Source organism: Haliaeetus albicilla, chromosome 2 (genome assembly GCF_947461875.1).
Source record: "Haliaeetus albicilla chromosome 2, bHalAlb1.1, whole genome shotgun sequence".
Taxonomy (NCBI): domain Eukaryota; kingdom Metazoa; phylum Chordata; class Aves; order Accipitriformes; family Accipitridae; genus Haliaeetus; species Haliaeetus albicilla.
This window is the reverse complement of record NC_091484.1, coordinates 4,032,513-4,049,018: the sequence shown is the minus strand read 5'-3', so window position 1 is coordinate 4,049,018 and position 16,506 is coordinate 4,032,513. Positions and strand designations below refer to the sequence as shown.

Here is a 16,506-nt window from a genome sequence, read left to right as displayed (position 1 = left end):
GGGGATGGGGTTTGGCCCTGCTATTTCTCCACTCATTTTGATTTAGGTGGTGGCATGGGAAGGTTGAACCACATTGGTGGTGACATTCAAACCCAGCCTGGGTTAGTTAGCTCCCAGTCAGCTGGGATAAAGCAAAAATCAGAAATTTCTGAGTTCTGGAGCAGGTCTGGGCAGTCAGGGAGGCAGCACAGGACTCAGCTGTGGAGCCCTGCCACTGATGCTGGGTACTATGGAGACAAGGCGCTCAGGGAGGCTGCGTCTCCATCCCTTCTCCATGAACCGGCAATATTCAAATCTAATTTGCCTTGTAATGAGTTTCATGTAATGTCTTTCAGGAACAACTGCAAAACTTGTGATTTTACGAAGAGAAAAATCAAAGATGCTGACAGGGGGTTCCTGTTATTATTGGCGTGTTTTGGACTCTGCGTGATCAAATAAGATAATGAGAATGGTGATGATTATTGTCATCATTAGCAGTTCCTCTCCAGCACAGTCTAATGATCATCAATACCAGTGTTTCTGGACAACTGTGCTCCTGGTGAGCCCAGGCCAGCCCATCAACTGGCACAGAAGGACAAGGCATTGCAGCAGGTCTGGATCTGCTCCTCTTTTCTCCTCCTGATGAGATGCAATACAGGTGAAACACTGCACATTGCTGTGCATTGATTTTTGCATTGTTGTGCATTGATTTTGGTGGAGGGCGGAGGACAGGAGCTCTGTATTCATCAGACACTGGAGGGAACTCCTCATTTTGGGGGAATACCCTCCTGATCCAGCTGGAGCTGGCTAAGGCAAAGGGGGGACACTTTTACTCGTGGGGAAAACTTCATCTTCATAACCCAGAACCACCACTTCAGATCCCCCTGCATGTCCTGGACAGTGGAGTTCCAGGAATTTGGGGGCACATTTCTTTCTTTCCAGCTTTATCCGCTCCCTGGAGCCAGCAGAACCATTCCCCATGGCTCTCTGATGTAGGAGCAGCTGAAGCCCCATCTGTGAGGATACCCTGGCTGCACCAAGGTCTGGAAGGGACATCTCCATCAGCAGCTGCTGTTTGCCATGGAGCTGAGCAGAGCAGCTCCCTACCAGATAGGAGAGGAAGAAAAGGATTGTCACTGTGAAATAAGTGGTCCCTGGAGGAGTTATAATAGCAGGCTATCACATGGTGAGGCTGGTGGGAAGGTGGGCAGAGGCTTGTCAGTGAAGAGTGATTCACTGGATAACTGTTTTACAGGAGAACTCGCAGCACTAATCACAACTTCTCAGTTGCTAATGGCTTAGAAGATTTAAATGAAGAGTGAAAATAGCTTCTTGCCTTCTGAGTCCTCCAAGAGCATCGAACTTGTGAGGAAGTCAGCAATTAGGCAAATTAGGAATCTGTAGAGAAATCTTTCAACCTCTCTAGTTGACTTTTAGCACTAAAAGAAGAAACTCAACCCATCAGGAACTGAACATGCGACTATTGCACCTCTCCTGGCGTAGGAATATCGCTTTCTCCCAAATCCTCCGTGACTGAATTCAGAAGCCAGAACAGGATTAGGATTCATCCCTCAAGCAAAAGTACCCACTTGGACTCCTCATCTTCATCTCTCTTCTTCCACCATTCTTTGAGGTTGGACAAAGCCAAGATTTGCACACCTGCTGTCTATCGACTCTCCAAAATCTGCTCTAAACCAGTTTTGCTTAAATATGCAAAATTGCTTCTTAACATAATCCCTTTTAAATCTTGAAGTAAGGATTCATTTGATCAAAATGTTTCTTTTTATACTACTTAGAGCTCGGCCTGAGACATGTCATGCAGCTAACTCAATACCTACAAATGCCCTTTTATTCCAATAAAACATGAACGGATAAAGTGGTCTCCTCATATTGCAACAGGATGTGTATTTTATTTCTTATAAGCCTGCCCTTTTTCAAGCATATTCTCAAATCTCTTTATATGGCAAACTATCAATTTCTTATTCTATCATCTGGTACATTAGGCTCGTAATAAAATGTGTTTGCATTCTTATCAAGGAAAGCAGACAGCCTAGCAGAGGGCAGGGACATGTTTCTAAGCTCCTTGGAGGGGCTTCTGGAAAGTGAAAATCTCTATTAAGACATAGATACAAGCAGGTAGGAACTACATAGCTTCCTAATGCATCCAAACATAAGTCCTCACAAAGATCCATTTAGGTTTTGCTGCTTGCTCAGCTCATTTGCCCGTTGTGTCAGAGGCTCAGCAAATGCTGTTTGTGATTCTCCCAGTTGTGATCCACCACTGAATTATCTCAGGTGCCTCTCTTTCTCTAGCAAGACACCCAAATGAGACATCCCTTGAGACAAGCTGTTTGGAGACAACAGATTAAGAACTCCTAAAAATCTTTAAAAATAGCTCCTGACATTTATGGTCAACCCCCACCACATTCTGTTATATGCCACATATTATTATATACCCCAAACGTTGGAGCAGCATTTCCAAGTGTTGGCCTTGCTTTACAAATTAAACTGTAGAGGTGAAAGAAAGTGTCATATGTGTACTTCTGCCTTCTAAAATTATAGCTTGTGCAAACAAAATGGGGACAGATTCTGCCACTCTGACTTCAGCTTGGCTTTTGGATTTTAATTCTTGGATTTCCTAAGTTCTGTTTCTCCTTGTTCCTCACTGGCAGAGGAACATTTATCCTTACACTGAGGTCAAGCCGCCCGTCTTGTCAGCATAGCTCCAGGAAAGGCGAAGACTGTGAGTGTCTCTCTGCACCATCACCTTACCCAACATCTGGGCCAACCTGACCGGTGGCTGCAAAATTTGCTGAAGAATTGGCTGAAGGATCAGAGGAAATTCTGAAGAACCAAATCATTTAAAGAAATCTTTTTGTTAATTGAACTCTGTTCAGCTGTCTGCCAGTTCATCTTACAGCTACTTTTGTGGCAGTTATTGTCATTATTGCTTTTGTGTTTACCACATAGGGAAATATGACTTTCTTTAATGAAATGATCACTACTGAGGAAGAAGGACTCCATCTAGTTTTTCTAACCTATTTCGCATCCTTTTCATCAGTGTGGCTTTGCCGATGTTTAGCAATTTCTTGTATGAATGCACCCTTCTACCCAAGCCATTTTCTAGACTTTTTCCTCCAGCATTCAGCCCTGGATTCAAGGCTGAGTGGGCAACTTTTTCTAGTTTGCTGTAAAGTCATTGTATTGCACTAAAAGAGAACTGGTTTAAGTTTCAACATCTGTACATGGGGTTTGTGAGCAAAAGAGAAAAACCGCAGCCTGTGTTCTTGCATAGATACATGAGCCGGGAATATGCCTTGTGTATACATCTATTGGGTGTCTCACTGTAATACCCACTCAAGATTTCCTTGGTTATAACCCTACTGCTCCGCTATGCTCCCCGTTAAATTTTCTCCCAGTATGTATGAGATCTCCATATTTCCATGTGTTTGGAGAAATATAAACACAGTTATTAATTACTGTTAAGGGAATACATTTGGGGATTAAACATGTTCATGCATTTCCCTTCCCTTCCTCCCCAAGTAAGCCTGTGACCTGCATTAAGCCTAAGCCATCCCTGTGGCTTTTCGGTGGTATTAAACTACGTGAGACCACAGGTTGGACAAGGCTGCTCAAGAAGAGTCTGCAAAGTCTGAGCTAGAAACAAGCTGTTATTTTAAATGGCCTTTGCACCAGTGAAGAACTCTTTATTTCAAGACGAGAGGTGGATTGTCTTCTTTAGAAGGCATTCTAGAGGAACCTGAGAAAAAGCTTGTACCATATTTTCTTTGCACCACCTGCTAGAGTCTTCCACAAGAGAAGCCTTCCCTCATCTCACAGGTACAGCAGCGTGCTCTGAGGGGCAAATTATCAATTCTAGCAAAGATACCATAGGATCACCCCTTTGCTTTGGCATTAGGTTTTTCAAAGATATTTGCACTTTAGACAGGACAAGAAGCAGATGGGGGAACTATCTAGAAGGAAAAAGGAGAACATGCTGCAAAAGCAGACATTGTTTTCTGTAAGGTGCAAAAAACCACTTATTTTTTAACAATGAAACAGTTGGAAATATTTGTCCTTGGAATCAGAACAGTTTGTTTGTGATTTATGAGAAAGTTTAGAAAGGTAGCTATTGTCCAGAGAGCTCCCTTCTCGGTAAACATCTTTCCACTAAATCAACCAAAGATTTATTTCACACAAGCTAGGCTTTTTTCCCCCAAATTTCTTCAATACCTGCAGTTTCCCAAACAGCTCTGATCAGAACTTACAAAAAAATCTTGGGCACTGAATGCAACCACAATCAAGCCCCCTTATCACACTGAAAGGCACTGAAGGAGCTCCCGCTCTAACGCAGGCTGAGCTGAATTAGCCTCCCTGACCATTTCTTGTAGATTTTTTTTTTTTCTTTTTTCATCTCTTGCCTCCTTTGGCTGTTTTCCTACCGTTTAATTTAGAGCAGTCCCAGGGCTGTTCTATGTTGCTGCCTGGGGTAGGGTCTGCTATCTAAGCATGGGAGCCCTTTCCCTTGGGGTGGCTGCAGCAACCACTGAGCCATAACAGAAGAAGGAAAAGAAAATCCTTCTCCAGGGTTAAAAAAATTTTTGTCTTCTTGGCCCAAGATGTTCTAACTGAGGAATCTTCTGGGTAAGTCTGGCCAAGAGGAGGAAAAAAATCAGCAAAGCTTGAGGTGTGAGACTGCGGTTCGGGGATGTTAGGCTGGGCCAGCACGCACGAGGCTGCGAGCTGGTGCCTCTGCAAATCTGCTGGGGTCTGCGGGACAACACAGCGAGTGCATTAGGAAAGAAATGTCCCCAGGTGAGCCCATGGAGACATGTTCCCGACAGTTCCCTGGCCACAGGGATGGGAATAAACTCTTCCTCTTAGGCTCACATTTGCCTTGGGAGCAGCAGGTCCTGCAGCAATGTTACAGAGGGAGCAGGAGGACAGAAATGGGATTTCTCTGTGCTGAGGTCAGGCTGTGCCTGGGCGGCTGAGCGATGCTTTTGCCTCTAACAGCAGGAATGGAGCTCAGGACCCTCTGCCGCCTTTTCTTCTTCTTCCTCCTGGTAGTAATCAGGAGGGACCTCCTCATCCCTCTCCGAGGCTGCAGACCAGTGTTAGCATCTTCTCTTTGCACAGTGAGAGGGATGCCAGTGTGGGCTGGGAAGCAGCCCAGGCTCAGGCAAAGCCAGGGTGCTGTGAAAAATGGGAGGATGTGGGCTCTTAAAGGGAAGAATAGCAGGAACGAGCCAGACTGCAGAGTACAAATAACATGTATTTACAGCAGGTCACAGTGTGCTTTGGAGGACATGAAGTGCCAAGTTTTTGAGTCTGCTGAAGCGGCACAGAGTGACTCGAAGCCAGTGTAGGGCGTCCTAGGAAAATTTCCACTGGGAACGTCTCTGGGGCTGATCCTGCTGCCTCCTGCAGCCCCAGTCTCCCCAGCATAAGGAAAGGGCCCTTCTGGGTGTAAGGAACCAAGGCAGAGAGGGGTGTCTGAACAAATGTCATGTTGTTCGGTGACATATGGCCAAGGAGAAAGCCCTACCAGCCCGTGCTGTTTCCAGCATTTAATAAAAACATTCACAATAGGAAAGAGCACAAACCATGCCTGGCGTTTTGTGTGTTTCCTGAAATCCAAGGCATTCAATAAGGATTTGGGAGCATTTCAAACGTATGGGAAGGTCACTGGGAAAAGGCAGTAAGGAGTGTTTGGCTGCCAGGGTTTTTTACTGAGCTGCTTTTTCATTTGCATTTCAAAATTGCCAGGCAGGCTGAAATTGTGAAAAAAAAACAACCAGGAATTATTTGGGGGGGTTGGGAGTGAGAAAATGAGGCTAAGGTGTGCCTCCTGAGATTAGATTTCCTAAAAAATGTTGGTGCGGTGTATGGGGAGAAGGGATGGTGCTGAGCTGGGAGCTGGAGCTGGAGTATTCCCCAGCAGCGAGGGCTGTGCTCCGAGCCGGCACCGCTGAGCGGAGCTGTTGGAAGTGCCGCTGGCAGAGCCGCTGCGGCTCTGGAGATCCAGGGCTGCAAAAGCAGATTAAATCCTTTAGAAATAGAGTAACTGCCTGACTGAATGTGCACTGAGGGTGCCAGCACCGTGCACGGGGCTGCGGCGGAGGCTCCCAGCTGCAGCAAGTGTAAACTCTCCCTTTGGACTCTTCTGTCCCTTTTCTTTGTATTTCTGGAATAAAACAGAGGATTTCTGAAGGGACACCCTGTGTGTAGTGTGTGAGCACGACTGCCTATGTCTCGAACACTTACATTGCATATATGGAGATAAAAGTGTCGTTACTACCATGAGAAATCTGATTTGAGCTTGCTGCAGTAACAACTCCAGGGACCCAAAACCTACTTTTATCTCTGAACTAAATCAGTTGATATCTTCTGTGTGTGTGTCCAGTTAATGTATCAGCCTGTGTCTGTTTGAGACAAATACTACAGCGTCTATCAGCCACTACATCCATTAACTTTAAAGGAGTTTTGCCAGAGCAAAGGACAGAATTTGACCATGAAGCACACAGAAGATAGGACCTGTAAAAGGTATCTGGACACCTCATTTCACAGCTGTCCCTTCCCAGAGATTGATCCTTCTTCAGGGTGATTCTCTTACCTACATCCTCATACACATCACGGTGTGTTCTGCTTTTCATATTGCCTTTTTTTTTTTTTTTTAAAACCTGCCCAGGGACACAAATGCTGGGCTATGTGATCATTGCTCTGCTCTGGGTATGGTCTGTCCACATTGCCAACCCACACACTAACGCGCTCATGCTGTGGAGTCTCAGCAGGTTCCTCTGCTGTGAAAATCAGAGGCAATAAATATGCCATGTATCAAGAGTTTTGATTTAAAATACTCTCCCGGAATCAGTTCAGCCAGAGGCAGTAAATAACACGCAGCCACTGGGAATCTTTTATTGCTCATCCAAACTAGCAATACTTTATTTTGCAATATGTTGAGTGTAGGAAGGGATGCACTTCCATGCCTGTAAGTAACAATACAGTCAATATGGTCATCAACAAAGCTAATATAAGAAGTCCCTTTTTCTATCACCCCTTTCTCCTTCACTTCCCTGTTTTTCAAGCACAGCATCCTTAAAAAAAGCCCTGTACACCCCAGGATTTTACCTTCCTTACCCACCTTAGACACTCCTGACTTTTAGGGAAAGCCTGACTATAGTGAGTCCACTGGGAATTGATTTTAAAGGCTTGAATCAACCCAGTGTCGCCTGAGTTGGGAACCTGCTCTAACAGGTAATTGGGGCTGGGTGCTCAGATCTCAGTGGGAAAAAGGCTGATGCTGTCTTTTAGCACGCACCCCTTGCAGAGCTTTCCCTCTGCTGCTTTCCTTGCCATTCAGGAAAATCCCACCTGGAGAAATCAGACAGGAAGAGGATTAATATGAAAAATTCCTAGTGGTCCCCGATTGCAGCTGGAAAAAGCAAAGATGAAAACCACTTGGGTCAACATAAAAGGGAGTGAGGCAACCTGTGGGCCTCACATCTTGGTCACCGTGGGACCCTCAGCTCAAAGTCCAGGCAGTTTTAATAGATGAGGTCTTTGGGTGACATTTTCCTGCAAGATTTTAAGTAAATGCCTTGCTGTAACATTTGAGATCAGGTGCCTCTTGGTTCTCATGATTCTCTTCCTTTTTAAGCCACAGACACACACATACAAAATATATTAAAACAAGCCCAGCTTAGCTAAAAGGTCGGCTAGTTCAGAAACAAACAGCGGGGATTTAGGCTGGAGGCTTTGGCGCACAAGAAAAGAGTGATGCATCTCCGGCTCTGCTTTTGCTCGAAGGGGAATATGGATTAAAACCTTGCAGGGAGCAGAAGCAAAGGCAAGAAGAGATACATTTGTCACTCATTTCATTATCCCACACCAGGAAAGGGACTTCACACATCCCCCAGGCCACGTACTAGCAATGGGAAGAGGAAAGAGGTGCTGGATGGATGTGCTACACGGCGAGGTGGGAATGGGGTCGATGTCTTCCTTTGGCAGGGCTAAACCTCTGCCCGCTCTGAGACCAGGGCTGGCAGGGGCCAGGCGTGGACCAGCAGTAGGTGTCCAGCTCTGTAAAAGTGATGTGAGGACGGAAGGTAGAACCTGCCTGGACAAAAAGCTTTCTAAAAAAAAGAGGGGAGAGGTTAACCCCTTTCCTTATGGAGAGAGGCAAGACTTTCTTTTACTTTCTCCTTTACAAGAAGTGACCTGCACTTCTGCACGGGGAATGGCAAGGCTGCATCCCAGGAGATGAGCTCTTTGCTCAAACCCAGGTCTAAGAGAAATGGAACAGAGCAGAGCGATCTGCCTGTGACAGTGAGAATGCTTCACACGCCAAGGAATTAATGGAATTTATTAAACTAATTGCCTCATAGAAATATGCTGCTGAGGCCTTTACTGATGGGAGCACCCAGCCCATTTGTTGGGCAGTGGGTACCCTTCTAATACACTTTTACAAAAGGAAGATTTGGCTGGTACAAACTGCACCAATCTGTTAAAGCGTTGCTTGTAAATCAACAGCCACATCGATTCCAGGTACCTGATATTTCGTTGTGTAATTAGAATTATGTTTTAACTATATCTCTTGATATTCCCTGCCAGTACTTGGCATGGATGGAAAGTGGAGGAGGCAGCACACGGAGCACTCGGGAACAGCTGCTGGGACAGAGCAGAGAGACGCAAAATTCCCCTTGTTAGCAGCCGTGCTTGTGCATTGCCTGTGTGCAGAAACATGAGGCAACAGATTCCAGCACAGAGCATTTCTAGAGACAGCTATTGATATAAACGTGCACATCCACACTGTAAAATTAGACCAGCAGATGGGTATCTTGCTTGTGGGGATAGCAATTGCTTTCCACAAGGCCAAAATGAAGTTACAGGACCAGGAAGGGACAATAACTCTTCATTATAGACAAAGATCCCAGAGGAACTCACTTGCTGCCACTGTGGGAAAAGTGCTTTAATGCAGGAGCATGGGTTCGTGCTTGAACCACGGGGCCATAGGCTCCCCGCAACTTGGAGGCTGAGGAATAGGGACACCGAGCACCCAGGAAAAGGTTTGCATCCCAACTGCCACTCTCCTTCAGACACCAGTACAACCCACCACTTATCTCCTGTTCCATTTTCCTTCTTTGGGATAAATATTCCTGATCCAGCCCAAGAACTCGTCCAAGGACCGGGAGCAATGGGTGAGACCAGCTGGGAACACCGACCCTGACAAACTCCTCTCGGCTAATAGAAATTTGATAACAGAAGCTTTTAAATGAAAGGAACATTGGTGTTAAAAGATTATTAGTCATTCTTTAAACTAGTGTGGGATGAGTGCCGGAAAACATTTCTCTCTGAATTTGTATGAATAATATGACTAAATAAATCTGATTTTGGTTAGTCTTCCATGGTGATCCTATCAGATGGATTTAAGAGGAGGAAAGTTTGGGGGAATATTGACTCTTGGTAGATGGCTGTAGAAAGTTCACTATTTGCATGCAGAGGTCATTTGATTGACTGCAGGATTAGACATCTTCTTGCATCAAACGGATAAGCAGACTGCAGGACCTCAGTGAATACAAAGCCCGCTGGCTGTTGGGAACCAGGTACCCAACATCTGCTAATGAATAAATGGGACAAATTATGTCTGTCTTCTTTGGATAAATCAGTGATTCCCCAAAGGGGATTTTTCTAGGTGTCCTCTATGCATTTGTAAAGTGTTTTATCATGAAGACAACTAAGTGGACAAACAGCTCACTAGTTTTACAGGGCAGCTGGCTGGCTCGGTGCCCCAGGCCTGAAAGGGTAACCCCACCACAGACCGCTCATCCACGGGGGGCCCTTTCCTGCGGGGGATCCCCTTGTCACCTTCAAAACCACCATGGCACCCCCGCAGCCCCTGCAACAGGGCAGCTCAGAGACGACCCCCCCAAATCTGAGGATATGGGGATAAAAGGGAAAAAGTCACTGATGGGGACCAAAGCAAAGCAGCTCGTTGCCGTCGCTGCTGTGCCACGGCGCTGAGGGTGCCCCAGCCAGATCGGGGCAGAGGTAGATATTTTTAGGTGGGGTTTTTTTCCCTCTTTTAAATGCATTTCTCCTAGCAGCAGCAGCAGTTGGGTGGGTATTTGGAGCCTAGCGGGACATGTGGCTGTCCAAGGGTGATGGAGCATCGCTGGGTACCTCTCCTCTCCCCGGGGGAATGTGTCCAAGGATGATGGAGCATCCCTGGGTATCTCTCCTCTCCCCAGGGGAATGCGTCCAAGGGGGATGGAGCATCCCTCCCCGGGGGAAGGGAGGTGTGTGGGGGGGTGGTAGTGCTCGGACCCCCCCCCACCAACCCTCAGCTTCCAGCCGTGCCTCTGTATCTGACTTTTTAGAAGGGATGGAGAAGGAGGGGGGGGGGTCCCCAACGGGGAGGGGCTCTGCAGCCGAGCCCGGGACCGGCTCCCTCCCTCTCTGGGCTGTACGAGGCGGGCAGGGGGTGGGTGTCTGTGGGTGGGTGGGTGGGTGGGAGTGGGTGTGAGTGTGCAGGGAGATTCCTGCCCCTACCAGGACACATCTGGGAGCCGGGGGAGCTGCAGGGAGGAGGGAGCCGGAGCTGCGGGCTGCTCAGAGCCAAGGCTGCTCCGGCGGGGGGGTGTGTGTCTCTGTGTGTCTGTGTGTCTGTGCGTGTGTTTTTCCGTCTCACACGCACACGCACGGCAACCCGGGAGCGGCAGGCGCCTCCTCCCCGCCGCATTAAAACGAGCCAAGTTTCCACGCCGCGGGGCGGGGGGTCGGGGGGTGGGGGGTGGAAAAGCGGCGGGTCCGGGCGTGGAGCCGGGTCCGGGCGGTGCAGCAGCCCCGGTGGGATCGCTCCGGTGCCGGGGATGCACCTGAACGGCACGGCCCCGGTTTTACCGGGCGGCCCCCCCCGCCCGCACCCCGGCGGTTACGCCAACGCTTCCAACCGCTCGGACCTGCTCCCCAAAGGACCCGACGAGGAGGACCTGGACGTCAACACCGACATCTACTCCAAAGTGATGGTGACCGTCATCTACCTGGCTCTCTTCTTGGTGGGGACCGTGGGGAACTCCATCACGGCGTACACGCTGGTGCGCAAGAAGTCGCTGCAGAACCTGCAGAGCACCGTGCACTACCACCTGGCCAGCCTCGCCTTCTCCGACCTCCTCATCTTCCTCCTCTGCATGCCCATCGAGCTCTACAACTTCATCTGGGTCCACCACCCCTGGGCTTTCGGGGGGGTCGTCTGTAAGGGCTACTATTTCCTCCGGGACGCCTGCACCTACGCCACGGCGCTCAACATCGCCAGCCTCAGCGTGGAGCGCTACATGGCCATCTGCCACCCCTTCAAAGCCAAGAGCATCATGTCCCGCAGCCGCACCAAGAAGTTCATCAGCTGCATCTGGATCGCCTCCTTCCTCCTCGCCATCCCCATGATCTTCACCATGGGGGAGATCTACGGCAAAGACCGCGATCCCGATTCCCTCATCTGCACCACCATCGTGGACGCCTCCACGCTGAAGACGGTTATCCAGGTGAGAATCCCGGTGGGTAGCCCCCCCCCCCCCTTCCCCGGGCTCAGATGGCCAAACTTTGTGGAGACGGACGGGGCAGGAGGGGGAGGCTGGCATGGGGGTCTGCCTGGGGAAGTGGGGGGTCCCGGGCAGCCCTAACGGAACGGACAGGACCGGGGTGTGGGCAGGCAAGATTCTTTGGGGGAGAAGGGGGAGTGGTGTGTCTCAGCTCCGCTCGCTGTCCCCCATCCCGCACCCCTTCCAGCCCCACAGGCTGAGACCCTGCACCGGGATAAATCCGTGCAGCCCCCCCCTGGAGCTCCTCTCCCAGTGTGACCGGTGCCCGGAGCCCACGCTGTCCCGGACCGGGAGCCCCATGTGCCGCAGACCCCGGGGCAGCCGGACCCCTCTCTGCTGTGTGGTCACCGTCTCGGACCGGGGATGCTCAGGTCCTCCCCAAAAGTGGCAGTTTGTTGCCAGAAAACTCACAAATCTCCCCCCTTTCTCTGTATCTTCTGCGTCTCCTTTCCTGCTGCTGGAAAGTGGCCAGCAAGATTGAGGGAAAGAAAAGCATCTCTCTCCCTCTCTCAGTTCCTTGGATTGATCCAGAGCCCATCTCCTCTGTGTAGTGACAGATCCTAATTTCAGAAAGTTTGGGGAACGAGATGTAGCATAGGCATCCAAAAAGGAACTGCATCTTCAAAGCCAGAGGCTGGTATTTTTGCTGGTTTGGGAAAAATCCATAGCTGGTTTAACTAGCAGACCCCTCCTGACTTCTGAAATGCTTTGCTGGGCTCCACACAAGGCTTACCCTAACACGCCCATGCGTGGAAAGGATTTCAGCATCAACACTTGCTGCGCTCCGGTGCTCTGAAGGGTTGAGGCATTTGTTTACTGGAGCATTAGGCTTGAAAAATGTAAGTGACATGGAAGGCGAGACACAAAGAGCAAGACACCAATCTCCACAGTCCCTTTGCTGCCAGGCTCGCATGTGATAGCTTCTCAATCTTTTATTTTGAACATGAATTTCAGGTGGGTTTAATCAGCAACCAATTAGAACTTAAAACAGCATGTGTACTAAAGCCTTTGAAGTGTTCCCGCAGTTAAAGGGAGGGAACTTAAACGGAAACAAATCAGAACCATTTCTCCCACTAAAAGCGGATGAGGGTACATGCAGTTAGATTTAAGCCCGGGGCCTGTAGATGTTTAGACATGTCTCTCCAAGTTTCCCTCTCTACTGCTCCAGTAAACCAAAATCCAGCCCCTACAGAAGCCCTGGGTTCCCTCTGCATTTTGTCTTGATACCTAACTTTCATCTTGAGATGGTGGGGGCTGTATTTCTCCTGCAGGTGCTTTATAAACGTTGTCAGTGGCAGCCCAGTGTACTTAAGCCAAATTCTCTAAGGAGACGTGAGCCATCTGATTTGAGAACAATGTGGCTGAAATGCATTATTTCCAGTCATCTTCCTCTTAGGATTAAATTGATGCTCATTGTGATCATGATAGGGCTAAAACCAGAGGATTATTTCCTAGCCATGTCTTTGGAGATTACAGTTTAAACAATTCTCAATGTATTTTCCAGTCTTGCTATTATTCAGGCTATACCTTATCCTGTTAGCCAAGTAAGGAGTAGGCAGGCGTGAATATGCCGTATGTGAAGTTCACCTGTGGGCTTTTCCTCATGTATTCTTTCTATTTCACTTGTGAATTAATTTAAAAGTAAAAAGAAACAGACAGCTGTTGGGGGGGGGAAGCAACCAACACAACCCTACCATACTGTTCCTTCTCAGGGGATCTGGCTACAACAGTAGATTTGCTAAGATAGGAAGGTTTTTTTAATGGCTTCGCTCCATTCCTCTGAGCACAGGGAAGCAGCAGAAAATGTGATGCAGGGCCCTGGACCGGGGAAAGCTCCAGAGCAAATAAGCAAAGCAGCTGCAAGTCAAGTTTGAAGTGCATTAAGGGAAACCGTTGCACAGTGTGTGAGCAGGCATTCTCATGTCATAAGCTGTGCAGAGGTTTAAAAAAAGACAAATAATGGAAGACCTGTGAAAGAAAGGGCAGTGGTAATGTGGAGAGTGACGTGCAGAGGTCTTGCTGGTTGGAAAACTGGAGCCCTGGTCTTTCACAGTGGATTCAAGCTGCTTTAGAGCAAGTCTTTGCATCTCTTTGTGTTCATTTTCTGTCTTTAAACTAAGCAAAGCAATGATGCACTTGCTCAAACTGGCAAATAACTTGTAATAAATCACTCAACATATTTCACTCCTCTTCCTGTTTGGCAAACTGTCTAAAGCAAATTGGGATGTTTTTTTGGAAGCCATTAGTTTTCCAAGATGTTTTATTTGTTGACTGATTGAAAGCCAGTCCCAGAACAGAGCAATTGTAACCGTTTATAGACTCAGAGCCCAGTGTGAGCTACGGTTCTGCTGGGATCATCGCATGACAACGCTCTTCCCTGGGCTGGAACAAGCTTCTCGGGATGAATATTTGAGTGTATTAACTTAACATCTCTCATTTTGGAAAAGTTCCTCTGTATTTGCTTGGAATATTTAAGTTTCAGCTGGCGCTCCTGAGTGAAACTAGACTGTGTGGGAACAACCAGGTTCCCTTACACCAAGAAAAAAAAAGTAACTATTCAAACAACACTCTGCATATTTGATTCTCGCTCCTATTACTTAACTGGCACCACTTAAGCTCCACAACAACTGTAAGAAGTAATTACTGGTATTCTTCTAGTAATTACAGATTGCTCAGTGCAGCACAGACGGATGAGCACAAAGAGCAGCAAGTGAGATGTTCTGCGGGGTGTCACTGTGTGTCACCACCATCAGTACGGCCGGGCACTGCACATCTCTCCTTGTGCCATCGAAATGTAAGCTCTGGGTGGCCTCTGACACTTAATTCTTTAGAACACTACTGTTTCCTAACTTTGTTTATCGCTATCCTTGCAGCTGCTTAAGTCAGCCTGTGAATGTGGTTTATTATATATTCTTCATTGCCAAGCTTGCCTGTTACTTTTGTCAGTCACGGACATCTGGTTTGAATATTGGCATCAGCATGGGATCTGGTAGCAGGAATAAGTCCATTATAGCCACGTTATTTAGGTCTAGTTAACACTTCAACTGGCAGACATCCTCTAAAACACACTGCAGCCAATTTTGGGGTTTTTTTCCACATAAATTAAGCACCTCTTAAAGCCATCCCCATACAAGCAAATTCATGTTTTCATGCCACTTCAGCTGGAGGAGGTTTGCTGCATTGTGGCAGCAACAGATAAGAGAGCACCAAGGCAGAATGAGGTGTTTCCACTGTTCACTTGCAGGTCAGTACCTGTGGGTCTGGCTACTTCACAGCCTTGCAGCCCCGTGTGCCGTTAGCATCATATGCTCCCAGCCCTGTTTTTCAAAAAAGCCTGAATTTTAATGTCCAGGTGGCTGTGCAAATCAGTTTTCCTTTATTGCTTCTTACTTTCTTACCTTCTTACCTCTTTTCTGGAGAGGTCCTTGGTGGACCAGGGGAAAGAGGGGAAGTTGAAAGAAGTACCTACAGTCCTGACCATCAGTCCCAGCACACAGAGTCAGGCAACCCTTCAATCTAAAATCTCACGTGTGCGAGGGGAGCGTGGGTGTGGGCAGCTCTCTGGCACCCCATAATTCACGGGAGAGAGAAAAACGTGTTTTCCCGTTGGCATGGCACAGTCTGCGCTTGGATGGCTCTGCTGCAAAATGTCCCCTAAGCTATGGCAAGTGCCTGGGTAGATAGTGTCTGACACATGCTAATGTTTTATTTGCACGGACAGCTGGTGTGAACCCATTTATTAAAACACATGGCAGCAGGCCCTGTGCCTCCATAAACTGTCACAGCTCCATCAGCTCCAAGTTGCTCATTTGATGGGGCAGCTTCTTGGGAGGCACACTGGGAACTTCTCTGGATCTCCTCACGGATGCGGGCGGACAGCTGTTTTGCTGCTGTTCGGTTCTGCATCAGCCCACCCTTGCCTGGCTGCAGCTCGCCTATCCCTCCACATCCCTTGTTTATTATGTTTTATGAAGTCTGCTTGTAGTTCAGATGATTTGTAGAGTAAATAACTCTCCACATGAAACAACGGCTTGCCCAAGGAGGTCTTCTGCTTTATTTCTTTCTACGTTTCTTCTTGCAATGCCTTTGAAGGAATGTGCCTAATAGCTTCAGGTCTGAAGGGGACAGGAATGAGGGACCAGGTATTGGAGCTGGGAGACGCATGGTGCAGCCTGGCCTCTCTGCATCCAACACCACACTCTCTACACACTCTTCCGAGGACGTCTATTCAATTCCCGTTTGTCCAAGAGGCCCGCAAAGTTATTAATTCTATGCACGATGTTGCAAACACTCTCTTCCACTTTTCTCCGGTGAGGAGCACCTCGGCAGGGTGGTGCAATGAGCTTTCTGCCACAACGGCAGAAAATAAACATGACAAGCATCTCTCCGTAGTACGTGAAAATACCAACCCATAAAACCAAATGGCTGAATTCTCTCCAGGTTTGCTGGCAAATCATATCCAGGATTAGTCAATGGCTTCAGTTCAGGAATCCTGCATTTATACTGATGTTGACTAGAGGAATTGAAGTTGGTTTCTTTTCCTTAGCTTACAGCCAAATTCCTACTATGGCTTTTAATAATAGTACTGTTTTAAATCACTCACTACTGCTTCATACGGTGATAATCCCACCCGTCGGGCCTGGCTGATAAAACTATTTTGGCTACACACACAAGATCTCTGCCCACCAGAGAAGCCCACGGCTGGGTGCCGCTAACCCCCCCGGCGGCACAACAAATCAGCACCTTTGTGGCAGGACTGTGTCCCACGAAAAGTTGTTCCGTCAGGTCACGGTGCTGCCAGCCCCTCGGGTAGACAAGAAAACGAAGGTGTTGGTGTTTATATGTGCCTGGATCCATCCCCACAGTGATGGAGAGACACCCACCCCAGTGGGGATGCCCGTCGGTGGTGTGAGCATCCCTAAAAAGCTGC

General features: G+C 48.1%; 1 protein-coding gene across 1 annotated transcript in view; it reads left to right on the top strand.

The window, feature by feature from the left end:
• The first annotated feature begins 10,555 nt into the window (after nucleotides 1-10,555).
• NTSR1 (neurotensin receptor 1) overlaps nucleotides 10,556-16,506 on the top strand; it is a 69,951-nt gene continuing 64,000 nt past the window's right edge. The window contains exon 1 of the mRNA XM_069803718.1: nucleotides 10,556-11,519. Coding sequence (XP_069659819.1) covers nucleotides 10,851-11,519 — 669 coding nt within the window. The 5' untranslated portion in view covers nucleotides 10,556-10,850. The remainder of the gene's footprint in view (nucleotides 11,520-16,506) is intronic.